This window comes from Pelophylax lessonae, assembly GCF_965119305.1.
Source record: "Pelophylax lessonae genome assembly, chromosome: 5".
In the NCBI taxonomy this organism is placed as follows: domain Eukaryota; kingdom Metazoa; phylum Chordata; class Amphibia; order Anura; family Ranidae; genus Pelophylax; species Pelophylax lessonae.
Window position 1 is genome coordinate 232,666,255 of NC_138772.1, and position 15,635 is coordinate 232,681,889.

The 15,635-nt window shown below is 41.8% G+C and overlaps 2 protein-coding genes across 2 annotated transcripts in view; both read right to left on the reverse strand.

The window, feature by feature from the left end:
* The window catches only part of TERT (telomerase reverse transcriptase), a 413,108-nt gene that overhangs the window by 270,813 nt on the left and 126,660 nt on the right, over positions 1-15,635 (reverse strand). The window contains exon 4 of the mRNA XM_082259713.1: positions 10,767-10,953. Within this exon, the coding sequence (XP_082115839.1) occupies positions 10,767-10,953 (187 nt within the window). The remainder of the gene's footprint in view (positions 1-10,766; positions 10,954-15,635) is intronic.
* On the reverse strand, positions 2,492-3,798 carry LOC309557095 (high affinity copper uptake protein 1-like). Its single transcript, XM_082259716.1, has one exon. The coding sequence runs from the start codon at positions 3,686-3,688 to the stop codon at positions 3,134-3,136; it is 555 nt and encodes a 184-aa protein (XP_082115842.1). The 5' UTR covers positions 3,689-3,798; the 3' UTR covers positions 2,492-3,133.

The following is a 15,635-nucleotide window of genomic DNA, read 5'->3' on the forward strand; positions in this document are numbered from 1 at the left end:
TTACCCATTTTTGGAAAGAAAACACCCCAAAGAATTTTAGTTGTCATTTAATTTTTATTTTTTTTCCACACACAGCATAAGCACACTTACAATTACACCCACACATTCTTCTACTTCTCCTGAGTATGGAGATACTACATGCATGACTTTTTTGCTGCCTAGATGCATAGAGGGGCCCACAATTCAAGGAGCACCCTCAGGATTTCAAGGGGCATAAAATAATGCATCCGGTTTTCTGACTGCCTATTACACTTCTTGAGGCCTTGAAGCACTAAAAGAGGAGAAACTGCCACAAAATTAACATATTTTGCAAAGTAGACCTTCCAACAGATTTTATTAGAGGTATAGTGAGTCTTTTGAAGATAACCACATTTTTTGCCACAAGTTTTGGGAAAATTAAGAAAATGAAACTGTACTTTTGAAGACAATTAAAATATTTCTCACACCACACACAGCTTTTGGCAAATTTAGAATTACACCTCAAATCAATCTTTGCTATTTCTTCCAAATATGGGAGCGCTACATATGTGAGAATTTTTTTGCAATCTTTTTTTTTCCTTCATATTTTTAACTATTGAAAAAAAAAAAAAAAAAAAATCATACAGTTCGTAAAATCTTAACATTAACTAAAAATAGAGAAAAGATTTTAAATAAAAAAAGTGAAAAAAAAAATGGAGATGTATGCAATCTATATTAATTCGTCATTTAGATGATTATTGGAATACTGCATCTAGGTCTCTGGTCAATTACAGTCATCTTGACTGAGACTCTGAGGCACTGAAGCACTCTTTGGGTCGTATATCTCAAATCCTACAGCAGTCTTAAGTTAAACTTAAGTTGAAAACTGTTTGCTTCACTTGTTGCTAAAAGTTACACAATTAACTTACACAGATTGTCTCTTCAGTTGCAGTTTTCTTTTGCCTAAAGCTGAACAATTTATGGAAACAAGTGCAAGTTCTCCCTTTTCCGGCTGCCAGAGCCTCTTTTCCTGTAATTCTGGTAAATGTCTAACTGCCCCCGACAGATCGCCAAAAGGAGTTTTCACCATGTATGCTCTTAAGAGACCACCTCTCTATCTGTTTCCAGAGACAAACCTGCTGCAATTGTCATGTCTGCAACTGTGTAGAAAAAGCCATACATTTCACTTATTACACCTTAAACTATATGATCATGATTTCTTTCAAATACATCTAATTATGATCAAATAAACTGACAAAGATGTTGCTTAGTTTAGCAAATTCCATTTATGTTCTTTTTCCTCAAGAATAGGGCTGGGGGAAGCTACAATAGAGGGTAACTGCCCCCAAATGAAGGTACTTTACCCTAATCCCCCAGAAAATTAAAATCCTTAATACTTGTCCCTGTCTCAAAATAGAGACCCAATGCTGTCTGCACATGGGTGGGGGCCCACAACTTCCTCACTTGGGTGAAGATTTAGCAATAAAAAAAATTGAATTGAAAAGTTTTTACTTTTTACATTTTTTTTGCAAATGTGTAAGAGGGAGTGGGAGTTCTGCCAATGTGTAAGAGGGAGGAGGAGCTCTGCCAATGTATACAAGAGGGAGGGGGAGCTCTGCCAATATGTAAGAGGGAGGGAGAGCTCTGCCAATGTGTAAGAGGGAGAGGGAGCTCTGCCAATGTGTGAGAGGGAGGGGGAGCTCTGCCAATGTGTAAGAGGGAGGGGGAGCTCTGCCAATGTGTAAGAGGGAGGGGGAGCTCTGCCAATCTGTAAGAGGGAGGGGGAACTCTGCCAATGTGTAAGAGCGAGGGTGCGTTCTGCCAATGTGTAAGAGCGAGGGGGCGTTCTGGAAATGTGTTAGAGGAAGGGGGAGTTCTGCCAATGTGTAAGAGGGATGGGGAGTTCTGCCAGTGTGTAAGAGGGACGGGGAGTTCTGCAAACGTGTAAGAGGGAGGGGGAGTTCTGCCAATGTGTAAGAGGGAGGGGGAGTTCTGAAAATGTGTTTGAGGGAGGGGGGAGTCCTGCCAGTGTGTAAGGGGGGGGGGAGTTCTGCCAGTGTGTAAGAGGGTGAGGAACTTTGGGATTGATGCAAATGTGTAAGACTAGGTTCACATCCGTGCAGGTGAGTGCGGCTACAGAAACGCACCCGGTTCCACAGCCGCAACCACCTGCACAGAAATACGCAGTTGCGGTTCCTGTATGGGCCGCAATTTTTTTAAATGCTGCAGGGACCTTTTCCCTGCATTTCAGAAAGGCATGGCAGTCCATTCAAAAGAATGGGCTGACATGCCTACACAAAACGCAGCCCGCACAGTTGTAAACCTAGCCAAAGAGAGAGAGGACCTTGCTAGAATGGGTGAATGTACACTAAGTAAACGAAAAAAGAGATTGCACAAATTTATGATTAAACAGGATCACAGGGTGCAACGGATCTTTTGAAGGATCAATCTACCGAAAGCGAATATTTTAGTTACTGGTAGATGCTCTTAAATGTAATGAATTACTGGCTTTTTTATTATCTGCGAGATACAAAAGAAGTTAGATCTCTGCTGGAGTTTCCTTCTCTCCATTAATGCCACTGCCCATCATACTGGCTATACTAGGTTAATAGTTCTGCAAACACGGCAGAGTTCCTGAGTTTTAATGAGCCCAATTTAATACACAGAGCAGAGATTCTTGTGGAAGAGCCAATAAATTATATTGGAAGCCAGGATATAGAATTGTCAGTATATATCTAAAACTTTAATAACTTTTGGTGGTCTGAACCTTTACCTGACAGATTTCATGATGACTATTGACATTACCAGTTCTGCTTTTATGTTTTTAGATTCATTTGATTGTAAAGATCCTCCAGCAAACAGACCCCAACCAGTGGGGAATGTAAACCAGATGCAGTTCCTGTCTGGCAGCTGGTATTCTAGGAGATAATGGCAGAGGACCACCTTAAAAAAAGTCCTGTAGGTAATCAAGAGTTGGGTACCTGGATTAGGAATGAACCATTGAGTAAAGCAACATTCTCAGTGTTGCAGACATCAAACTACGTTATTTAAAAGGCAGGAAAAAAAGGCAATATGGGAGTTTATTACAAAAATATTTATCCTAAAAAGAAGAGGAGTAATAAGAGATTATCCAGTGCCACTAGATGTCCCATTGCTTAAACCCTGGGAGGAGTCATTAATGGCAGTGTTCGGTTATGTCGACCACCACAGCCTTCTTCCAGCTGAAGAGGAAGTAGCCAGTTCCGGCTCCGGCAGCCACAGCGATGCACAGGTAGGCGTTGTACGTCATGAATATTAACATGAGGAAGTAGCTGACTACCACCTGGATGATGAGAAGGAAAGTCTGGAAGAGGTGAGGCAAGCTTAGCATCTGCTGTCCGACAGTTTTGTGAGTCTCCATCAGGGTGGTACCATTGAGTCCTGGCACTGGCATGGAGTTATAACGGATACTGACTTGCGACCTCCTGAGCAAGGCCTCCCGTGCAATTTTAAGCCCCTCATACAATATGGCCATCAGAAATACTGCCACAAAAGCTCCAGCCATTTCTCCTGCTGAATTAATCACCAATCCGGTGAACAGAACTTCTACGTTTTCATATCCAAAGTAAAAACTCATATGCATCATATGCATTGAAGAGCCGCCTCCTCCTCCATGGTCGTGTCCAGCTGTGGTTGGGTGATGGTGACCCACATGAGGATCAGATGTGGTCGTATGGTGAACGTGGTCCATTGTGGAATGGGTCAGGACAGCTATTCCCAGCAAACTCTAGGCTCTTCCGCCCGCTCTATGCCCGCTGTCACCTCGGAGCTCTGCACAACACACACACTGGCTCCTGCTGACACATCCACCGGGACAGGCACTGCCCTTTCGCCTACCCACGAGCATTTTTTTTGCAATCTATCCGTATAGAGTGGCCCAAAATATTAGAAACATCTTCAAGCTTTCAAGGGGCCTACATTAGGTATCTAATTTCCTGACTGTTTATCACGTCTTGAGGCCCTGGAATGCCAGGACAGTAGAAACACAATCAAAATGACCAAGTTTTAAAGAGTAAACACCCCAAGGTATTTTTTTTTTTTTTTTTTAAAGGCATGGTCAGCCTTTTGACAATTTCATTTTTCTGTCACAAGGTTTTGGAAAGTGCAAAAAAGCCTTAACCACTTGCCGACCGCCGCACGACTATCTACGTCGGCGGTCAGCCCCTCACAGGCAAACTGACGTAGGTCTACGTCGCTTGCTTGTGAGGGTCTAGGGAGCGAGCGCGCGCTCCCGCTCCCGCGTGGTCACGGACCCCCCCGCGCGTGTGACCGGCGGACTCGATGTCCGCCGGCCACTCTGCGATCGGCGGGGGAGAGGGAGAAAGTCAGGCAGCTTGTGTAAACAAGCTGCCTGTCATTCTCCTTGGTGTAAAGACACTGATCACACGGATCTACTATGTAGATCCGTTGATCAGTGTCCTTACAGCTCAAGCCAATCACAGTAGAAAGCACGCCCCTAGGGACACACACAGCCCCTCCCTCCCAAACAAAGTTAACCGCTTCACTACCAGTGTATTTTTACAGTAACAGTGCATATGTATAGCACTGATTACTGTAGAAATGTCACTGGTAACCCCAAAAGTGCCAAAAATGTCAGTCAAGGGTCCGATCTGTCCGCCCCAATGTCGCAGTACCGCAAAAAAAAAATCGCAGATCGCCGCCATTACGCGTTTAAAAAAAAAACAACAAAAATGACAAAAATCTTTCCCTTTGTTAGTAAACGCGATAACTTTTGCGCAAACCAATCAAAATACGCTTGTTGCGATTTTTTTTTACCAAACATAGGTACCATAAAACAAATTGGCCGAAAATGTTAAAAAATGTTGATTTTTAAATTTTTTTGGGGGGGAATTTCATATAAAAAAATGTGAAAAATATTGCTATTTTTGCAAAATTGACGCTCTTTTTTTGTTTATAGCGCATGATCAAAAAATCGCACAAGTGATCAAATACCACCAAAAGAAAGCTCTTTTTGTGGGAAAAAAAGGACGCCAAATTCGTTTAGGTATAGCGTCGCACGACCGCGCAAATGTCCGTTAAAGTCACGCAGTGCCGAATCGCAAAATACCCCCTGGTCGTTTAGCAGCCAAATCCTCCGGGGCTTAAGTGGTTAATATATCATTTGTTACTAAAAATGTATAAACAAAATCAATATGGTATTTCTAACACACAGCATTGGCCCTACAGGCATGTGAAATCATCCCACATGGAGAACAGCAATTTGCACACAGCAGTGGAGCTGTGTTCCTATAAACCCCATAAGCTGTAATTTTAGTGCTGGGATAAGCACTGCCGAATGTGAGTGGATTGGTTTTATTTGCTTTTAGGCTCCATGCACATGGGCTTAAAAATCGCTGCTACTACTGGAGTTTTGTGTTCTGCCTGTAGAAGCACCTCAATGTTATCATATGTGTCCATGCACATTAGGACGATTACAGGCCAATTTTGAGCTCAACGTGAAGAGGCAGGAAAAACAACACTTTGCGTTTCTGATTGGAGTTTACTGGCAGAAAAAAAAAAAAAATCCCAAACTCGCAAACTATGTACAAAAAATGCTCTATATAATCTTTTTTCTGCATGGAGAACTGTCATTTTTGTAAGCCCAGTGTGCATGAAGCCTTAATGTGCTTTAACAAACTGAATTATGCAATGTTTTGCTCTTATCCTTTGATTTAATGTACAATCCATATGGGGAAATGATCGCTTTTGAGATCTGGACATCCACAAACAATTATGGCCTATACATCTTAAAAATCTTGGTTTCTGGTGAGTTCTCTGAGAAACAGGGAAGGATTCACACATTTGATTGAAGGCTGCACCATTAATGTGATTGAAGATTGCACTGCATTGACTGTGTTGGTGTATGCACAGCTTCCGGCAGAGTTTTGCACTAAACACTTTTTTTGTATTTTGCACAAAATTGTTCGCATTTACACAGTCCTATATATACAGTATGTATATAAGAGGTTTTAAGAAGCCTTAGAAGCATAGACACTTTTCATTATAACACTTTTTCTTAAAGGGTTAGTGCACATTATAATGCTCACGGATAATTAACTAGTGCTGTAAATTTTTTATTGATTTTGTACTCTAAATATCAAGGGGATATTAATACACCAAGGGCTTGTTAATAAAGGTATGGTGGACAAACATGTATACATCACAGCAGATGTAGGTCTAGTGAAACTTGAAGGTTTTAAGTGGAGCTGCTCGAGCAACATTAGGAAGCAAAAAGGTAGTTAAAGTTACTACTCAAATGCTGCACCTGATATACAGTATGTGTATAATTCTAGACCTTACAATAATAAAATTACAGATTGTCTTGTATACCAAACAAGCTGGGAAACCGGTCCCAAGCAAAAATAGTTATGGTACCACTAGCATAATTACAGCATGAGAAAGTGACAGTTTATAACATGCAAGCAGATTACCTTCTATTTATTTATGATTTTTTCTAAATACATTTCATGGTTTCATGTATTATTTACATTATAACTGAGGTTGAGGTTTATAACTTCAATAACTTTCCCACTATGGGGAGGGGGCTAAAGGAGAACAACAAAACAATATCAATGAAAAGTAATCGCATTCCCCAGATTAGCTGGTCTGTTTGTATACCTTTAACCGTCTGACCTCTCTTTTAATACTCAGAGACCATGATGCAAAAATGAGACAAACACTAAACACTAATAGGAGAAAAAAAAAAAAAAAAAAAAGGAGGGGGAAAAAAGGAGGGGGGGGGGGGGAGAGGGAGACCCAGGGGGGAGGAAAGAGAGCGAAAGGAGTGATCAAAAAGGGGGTTCTCCCTAAGTATAGGGTTCCCCCTATCTCCTAAGCCTTCACACTGGACTCTGCCTTCTCGAGATTATATACTCATTCCATCCGTTCCATATTACTTTATATTTTTCTGTTTTATGGTTGGCATTCAGTACCAGGTTTTCTAATTTGTTAATCTCTTCCACCTTATTAATCCACATAATTATGTCTGGTGGTTCCTCTTTTTTCCACTTTAAGGGGATACACATTTTCGCTGCGTTGAGTAGATAAGGTATTATTGAGTTTTTGTATTGTTTAGGCGGGATGCTAGTTTTGTGTAGGAGGAAGAGGGCTGGGTCCATTGTCAGCTGATACTCTGTCAGGGTTTGTGTAATTTCATAGATCTGTTTCCAGAATTTTTCCATTTTGGGACATAACCAAAATATGTGTAGTAATGTTCCCCTTCCCTCTCCACACCTCCAACATCTATCTGTATTTGTTGGATCTATTTTATGCATTTTAACTGGGGTTTGGTACCATCTCGACAGTATTTTACAATTCATCTCTTGTATTTTTGTACTAATAGATGTTGAGTGGGCTAACTGGAATATCCGCTTCTTATCTGCATCTGAGAAAGTATTGTTTAGTTCTTTCTCCCATTCGTTCAAATATAGTAATTGGCGGCTATCTCCATTGTCCCCTAACATCGAGTACAATTTAGATATGGAATGTGATAGTATCCCTTTTTGTACGCAAGTCTCTTCAAATTTTGTGTATTGTAATGTCACCTCGTTGGGCTTTGGTAGAGTCCCCAGGAAATGTCTGAGCTGTATCGCTCTCCAGCTGTCCAACTGGAAATCCCCTAGGGGGTCCACCAGCTCCCTCTCTGTTATCCATCCCTCTGATGTCATAAAATGGTCTACCTGGTAAAAACCCTTTTCAATCAGGTCTCTAAATTTTTTGTCCTGATAACCTGGAGTAAATTTGGGGTTTCCCAGGACTGGGAACAAGGCGGAGTATTTTCTTGTCAGTTGATACTGTTGAAAAATTTTTGCACAAGCTTTGATTGTAAGGCCTATAATCGGGTGTGTTCTCATAGGGGCTGGTAGGGTGCTACTGCAGAACGGTCTTCTGCAGCTCTTTCCAGTGGAATTTCAAATTGAGCCTGTTCCATGGTTGGCCATAGTTTTGTTTTCCTATGGCGGCACCAGTCTACGAATCTACTCAACTGTATGGTCTGGTAAAACCTCCTCATATCTGGTACCGACAGACCTCCTTCCTCTTTTCGGAATGACATAACCTTTTTCTTCAGTCTAGAATGTTTGGCTGCCCATATAAATTCCTTCAATGTACTATTTGTTTAAAGTATTTCTGTGGTATAGATATGGGTAGGGTTTGAAAAAAGTATAAACATTTTGGTAGGATAGACATTTTTACAATATTACATCTGGCCATCCATGAGAACATTCCCTTTCCCCATTTTTGCAGTAGTGTTTGTACAGATTTCAGCAATGCGGGGTAATTTTTTGCATACAGCTGGGAGAATTTCGGTGTTATCTGCAACCCCAAGTATTTCAATGATCTGCTAGTCTACTTTAATCTAAAGTTTGAGTTTAGCTGTTGTAGCAGTTCCTGTCCTAGCCCCACCCCCATTGCCTCTGATTTATTTACATTTATTTTAAGGTTGGACATTTCTCCATACTCATCGAACTCTCTCAGGAGATTCGGGAGTGAGATAATCGGAGTGGTGAGAGTGAACAGCATGTCGTCCGCGAAGGCGGATATCTTATATTGGGTTTGGCCAATTTTAATACCTGTAATATCTGGGTTTAATCTTATTTTACATAAGAAGGGTTCCAACGTCAAGATAAACAATAAGGGGGAGAGGGGACAGCCCTGTCTGGTTCCATTCTGGATCGAGAAGTCTTCCGACAACATGCTGTTCACTCTCACCCTTGCCGATGGGTCCGAATAGATCTGCGAGATCCAGTTCAGCATAGTTTCATCCATGCCCACATATCTCAGTACTGCCATCATAAACCTCCAACTTACTCTATCAAAAGCTTTTTCAGCATCTGTACTTACGAATATACTTTTTATCTGTTTGTGCTGAGCTACATATAACAGATTCAGTACTTTTATTGTGTTATCACGAGCCTCTCTTGTCGGCGTGAAGCCTACTTGGTCTAGATTCACCAGTTTTACTAGATGATTTTGAACTCTAGTAGCTATAATTTTTGTGAATATTTTAAAATCTGTATTTAGTAAAGAGATTGGTCTATAACTTGAACAGGATGCTGGATCTTTGTCTTCTTTAAGTATTACTGTTATGTGTGCTTGTAGAGTTTCTTTTAGGATTTTCTTACCTTTGCCCCATGCATTAAACATTTCCACCATAAATTTCTTTAACTGAGGTACATACATTTTATAATATTGGATAGTATATCCATAGGGGCCTGGTGCTTTCCCTTCTTTTAAGTTGGAAATTGCTGCGTTTAGTTCATCATCTGTGATCTCGGATCCCAAGTCCTCTCTCTCACTCTCTGATAGGCGTGGCATCTGAGATGTTTCTAAATAGTTCTCTATTTGAGATGGAGTCGGGCACCGAGACCGCAGATTGTATAATGATGAATAGTATATTCTGAATTCATGGGCAATCTGTCTTGGAAGTACTACCTTCTGGCCTTTCCTCGTTGTTATTTGTGGGACATATGTTTTTAACGTCTGTTCGCAAAGCGCCCTTGCCAGGGATTTCCCACACTTATCACCCAATTCATATGCATTTTTACGGCTAATCTGTAGCGCTGATCTTGCTTTATAAAAGAGTATATCGTTAATTTCCTTTCTTACTGCCATCAAGTTATCTTTCGAAGTTGAGGAACTTTCATGTTTATGTGATGCTTCTAATTTTTGTAATTTTGAAAGAAGGTTCTCTAATTGTACTGTTCGTTTTTTTTTCATTCTAGAGCCATGCTTGATCAGGATGCCTCTAATTACAGCTTTATGTGCTTCCCAGATGACACTTGCATCTGTATCTGTTGTCTTATTGATTAGAAAAAATTCCTCTAATTCTCTCTTTATGTCCATTTTGACTGTTTCATCCTGTAGTAGGCTTTCATTCAGCCTCCATATTCGATATCCCCCTCCCTGATCGCCACCCAGTTCGTAATCCATCCAGATTGGGGCGTGATCTGACCAAGTAATCAGGCCTATCTGAATATTCTTAATAGCATGTAGCTGATTATGCGGTACAAAAAAATAGTCAATCCTCGAATATTGGTGATAATCCGAGGAAAAAAACTTGTAGTCGCGTTCGCCTGGGTGTATTAGACGCCACGCGTCTATCAACTGGGCGTCGTACAGGGTATTTGATATGTGTTTCCTGGTCTTTACTGGAATTGAGGAGTTTCCTACTGATGTGTCCTCCGAGGGAATTAGAGGGATGTTGAAGTCGCCTCCCACTATTAGATGGCCTTCTTTGTAGTCTGACAGTTCCCTGATCTTCTTCCCTATAAATGCATCTTGTAGGCTATTGGGTGCGTATAGTGTGGCTAGAGTTACCTTAACGTTACCTATGGTTCCCTTTAGGAAAAGTGATATCCCGTTGGGGTCCTTGGCCATCTGTTCGTATTTCCATGGCACATTATGTGCAATGATAATCGAAACCCCCCTAGATTTAGTCTCTGCATTTGTTGCATGATATGCTATTGGATAGAATCTGTTTTTTTAAGATTGGTAATTTATCGTCTCGAAAATGCGTCTCCTGTATGAAGGCTATATCTATTTTAGAACTTTTAAGATCATTTAACAAAACTCGTCTTTTTTCCGGTATGTTAAGACCTTTCGCATTTATTGTTAAAATACGTAATGTTTCCATATTCCTCCCCTGGGTCGGTAGAAAGAGAAGGGAATGAGAGAAAAAAAAAAAAAAAATTAAAAAAAAAATTCCCAAAGACAAAAACACCTACTCTCGGGGGTTCTAACCCCTCAAGCCCCCCCTAAAAAGAGATTACCTTCTTCTGCACAACTTCCTTCCGTGGCTGCAACTCCAAAGCAGCATATATTTTTGCTATGGGGCGCAATCCATTTTTTTTTGGAATGAAGCGTAATGTGGATACCAGGGAATGTTTTTTCTTTTGTTGCATGCTCACTATTTCATCAGGTGACATTGAATGCAACTTGACATTTGTCAAATGTTTCCTTTTTGAAATGAAAATAAAAAAAAAAGTTTAAAAACTTAGATTGGGTACAAACACACCTATACCATAAAAATTTCAGATCACAATAAAACCCCTGCTTTAGGAATTGCAGACTTGCAAGTTTTAGGACTGCTTAAAATTAATTTGTTCATGTAACAAACTTCAGACAAGCTGCGTTACGCCAAGTAAATTGATACCTAACCTATCATGCTTCAAAATTGCGCACGCTCGTGGAATGGCAACAAACATTGTTACTTAAAAATCTCCATAGGCGACCCTTTAAAAATTTCCACAGGTTACCAGTTTAGAGTTACAGAGGTCTTGTGCTAGAATTATTGCTTTCGTTCTAAGGATTGCAACGATACCTCACATGACATGTGTGGTTTGAACACCGTTTACATATATGGGCACGACTTGGGTATGCGTTCGCTTCAGTTCGTGAGCTCGGAGGGACGGAGCACTTTAAATTTTAGGACAGGTCCTCTTTGATGTGAGATCTGGGGTCAAAAAGACCTCAGATCTCACAGCTACACTAAAAAGCAATAAAAGAAAAAAAAAAATGAAAAAATCGATTTCCTGCACAGTACCTGAAAGAACCGGATCGTTTTCCTGGACTGGGAAGCGGCAAGAGGGTGGTGGGCACCTCTCCCGCCACCCATAAAAGTGATCCCGCGGACCACTTTTATGGTAAAGAGGACCGCCCCCATGTAGAAAAATACCAGGGTTATGGCAGCTTCTCTATACAACACAACAGTTTTCAGCTGTGCTAACATAATTGCACAAGGGTTTTGTAATCATCAATTAGCCTTTTAACATGATTAGCTAACACAATGTACCATTAGAACACAGTAATGATGGTTGCTGGAAATGGGCTTCTGTACACCGATGTAGATATTTCATTATCACATCAGCAGTTTCCAGCTAGAATAGTCACTTACCACATTAACAATGTCTAGAGTCTAGACTGTATTTCTGATTATTTAATGTTATCTTCATTGCTGAGCATAGTAGTCTTGAAAGGCCGCCGCAACTTTAGAGGAGTGGATAACCAAAGTACCCGCCGCCGTGTGAAGTTTGTGCACATGACCCCCAGACTCATTGTCGCCTGAGAGCTCTAGCAAGCAGTCTGCCGCACTGGTTCCCAAACTCGTAGAACGTGAGAAATATGTCACAGTCGGGCCCTAATCCGACTAGCTTGGAGGTTCGCAGCCAGCTTTGGGGTCATAAGTTGTTTATGTTTAAGTTCCATGGACCCGAGTTTTGTGAGCAGGGTTTGCAGTTCCCCCTTACGTGCCTTTTTCAATCTGGAGCCTTGAGAGATAAATTCTTCCTTAACCACTGCTTTGTGTCGTTCCAAAAAATAGGCCAACCCCACGTCATCCGTTAAATTCTCTGTAAAGTACAGGGAGATAGTGTCGGTTATCTGCTTTAGTGTCACCAAGTAGTCTAGGACATTCTCATTCAAGCACCAGGTCCAAGACCTTGCGTCAGGGGACAGTGGATATAGGGGGATGGTCCGATACTGTTATCAATCCGATCGACGACCTAGAGAGTGACTCCAAAGAAAACTGGTCCATCGGCAGCATATCTATCCAGGTATACACATTGAGGGTTGCCGAATAGTAGCTGAAATCCTTATCAGTAGGATGGAGCACTCTCCAGCATTTGACCAGATGGGAGTGTAAGGACTTTCTGAAGTGCTTAAAAAATGCATAGGACTGTAGGGAATGGCCCGTAGATGCATCTAGCTGTGGGTCCTCCCACCCAGAATAAGCTGGCCTTCCTGAAAAGCGGAGAGGGTGTCCAGAACAGAATCTAGAAAAGTAACCTAAAAAAAATAACGGAGTGGGCAACGACATGGCAAATGAGGTTTAATGTGGAGAAGTGTAAGGTTTTGCACTTGGGGACTAAAAACATAAAAACACAATACACGTTAGGAGGGGAACCCTTGGGGGAATCAAAAATGGAGAAGGATCTGGGAGTCTTGGTTGATGATAGATTAGGCAACAGCATGCAATGTCAAGCGGCAGCTGCTAAAGCCAGCAGAATATTAGCATGCATAAAGAAAGGGATGTATTCCAGAGATAAGACTATAATCCTTCCACTTTATAAAACTCTGGTCCGACCGCATCTGGAGTATTCTGTCCAGTTCTGGTCGCCAGTCCTCAGGAGGGATGTGTTAGAGCTGGAGAGTCCAGAGAAGGGCAACTAAACTGATTAGGGGATTGGAGGTCCTTAATTATGAAGAGCGTCTGCAATCGCTCGATTTATTCTCCCTGGAGAACAGACGCCTGAGGGGGGGCATGATAGCAATTTATAAATATCTCAATGGGGATCTCAGCTTAAAAAAAAAGCTGTTCAGTCGAAGGGATTGCACGAGGACAAGAGGGCATACAATGCGATTAGAGGAGAAGCATTTTAACCTCAGGCAACGCGGGGGGTTCTTTACTGTTAGGGCTACAAGATTGTGGAATTCTCTACCACAAGAGGTGGTTTCTGCAAGGAACTATGGTGGCTTTCAAAAGACTCTTAGACGTACATCTCAAGGATCAGGACATTCAGGGCTATGTGAGATGATTACAGCCACACACACCTACACAGGTTGAACTGGATGGACTATTGTCTTTATTCAACCTCACCTACTATGTAACCTGCTGAGTATTTGGGGTGTAAACAGCTGCAAAAGTGAATTTACATCCCACAATGGTGCCCTTGAGGAACACAAACCTACCATTAGGATCGATAAACTGGTCTTTCCTAATGAAAGGACAGAGTTTGTGTATGGCTATGTACACCCTCCCTGATTAATGGAGGTGGAGAATTGCTAAGATACCATTGATTATACAAGTGGAGGGGAAGACGGGAAACTAGTCAGTGTGAAAATGTGTCTCCTGTAATAAAAGAATATGTGTATAATGCAATCTTAAGGGAAGCCATGCTAAATGGAGGTTTGGGAGATACCCCAGTGGCCGTGCTAGTGTGGAGAGAGGCCTGCAACTGACTGATCCACCAGTTAGAGTGTGCTGAAAAAACAGAGACCTCAAATAAGTAACCTGAAAACAAAAACACAGATAAACATTTCTAAAAGTGAAAAACAGTGCCTTAAGGGCCTGCCAGAATAGTCCAACATCACTACTCGGGAGCCCTATGATCAAGAAGGGAGTGGAGGCCAGCGAGCAGCATGAGGCCCTAAATACTGGGCCTAACTCCGTAGAGTTGACCTACTGGGGGTAAATGGTACAGCATCAGGTATGGGTCCACCAGAAATATCGCTTTGGGTTAGGTGCACATCAACATCTTAGATGTGTAGAACATATAACCACAGCAGTAGTGAAAATGAGGATGTCAAAAAAAAGGAAATAAGTCCACAACGGTCTCAGGACCTCATCATAGGAGAGTAGGGTTGCGAAGGATGCGAGGCTAAAAGGAGCGGGTCACCTCATGGCTGGGGGCGAGATGGTAAAGGGATTTCTGGCGAGGATCGCTAACCTGTGATAGACCAAGATTTTCCATAAACTGAGGCAAATCATCCTTGCTCTGTAGGGTAAATTGTTGACCATTCTTAGAGACTGAGAGGTTAAAGTGGTAACCCACCTATAGATCATCTTGCAGGGCCTCAAGTGGCAGCTTGAGGGCATGGCATTGCATCAGGGTGCTCCTGGAGAGGTCAGGGAATAATGATAATTTAGCTCCATCAAAATCCACATAGCAGACCCCCCCTGATATGATAAGTTAATTTAGGGAGTACTTGCGTAGTTTGAATATAACATCTCTCGGTTTACCTGGATACTCTGACGGTGGGGGAAGCGCCCTATGAGCACAAGCTTTTTGATATGATCAGATGCCTCATGGCGAAGAATCTACAGCTCTCATGACTGGATGGCGACCATTCAGGGGTATTCCCTTTATCGCAGAGATAGAGAGGGTAAAAAAGGGGGAGGGGTATGTTTGTATATTAGGAAACCGTATACAGGTAAATATGAGGGATGATATTAATAATGGAGCTATGGACGAGGCAGAATCCCTATGGGTAGAGCTTCAAAGGAAAGGCACGTGGGGAAGGTAATATTGGGCGTATGCTATAGGCCCCCCAACCAGAGGGAGGAGGGTGAGGCGGACCTCATGTTACAGATAGGATTGGCAGCAAGGATGGGAAATGTCATTATAATGGGGGACTTTAATTATCCTGATATAGACTGGGTAGAAGGAACCGCGCATTCAGCCAGGGCTCGGCAGTTCCTAAATGTTTTGCAGGACAATTTCATGGGTCAGATGGTGAATGCACCGACAAGAAACAATGCGGTACTTGACCTACTGATTATCAACAATACAGACCTGCTCACGGATATAGAAATACGGGACAACTTAGGGAACAGTGACCATAGGTCAATTGGTTTCAGTATTAATTACAGTAATAGGAAACACAAGGGTAATATAAGGACACTGAATTTCAAAAGAGCCAAATTCCCTAAACTGCGCTCGCTGCTAGAAAATATCAAATGGGATAGAACCCTGGGAACAAAGAACACGGAGGAAAAATGGGAGTGCTTCAAGAGCATACTTAACAAGGGGGTGGGCCAGTGCATTCCACAGGGAAATAAATTTAAAAAAGCAAAACTAAACCCTGGGTGGCTAAACTCCAACATAAAAATGTATATTAGAGCTAAAGAAAAGGCCTTCAAA

Coding starts and splice junctions, on each gene's coding strand:
- LOC309557095 (XM_082259716.1), bottom strand. CDS start 3,688: ATGGACCACGTTCACCATACGACCACATCTGATCCTCATGTGGGTCAC.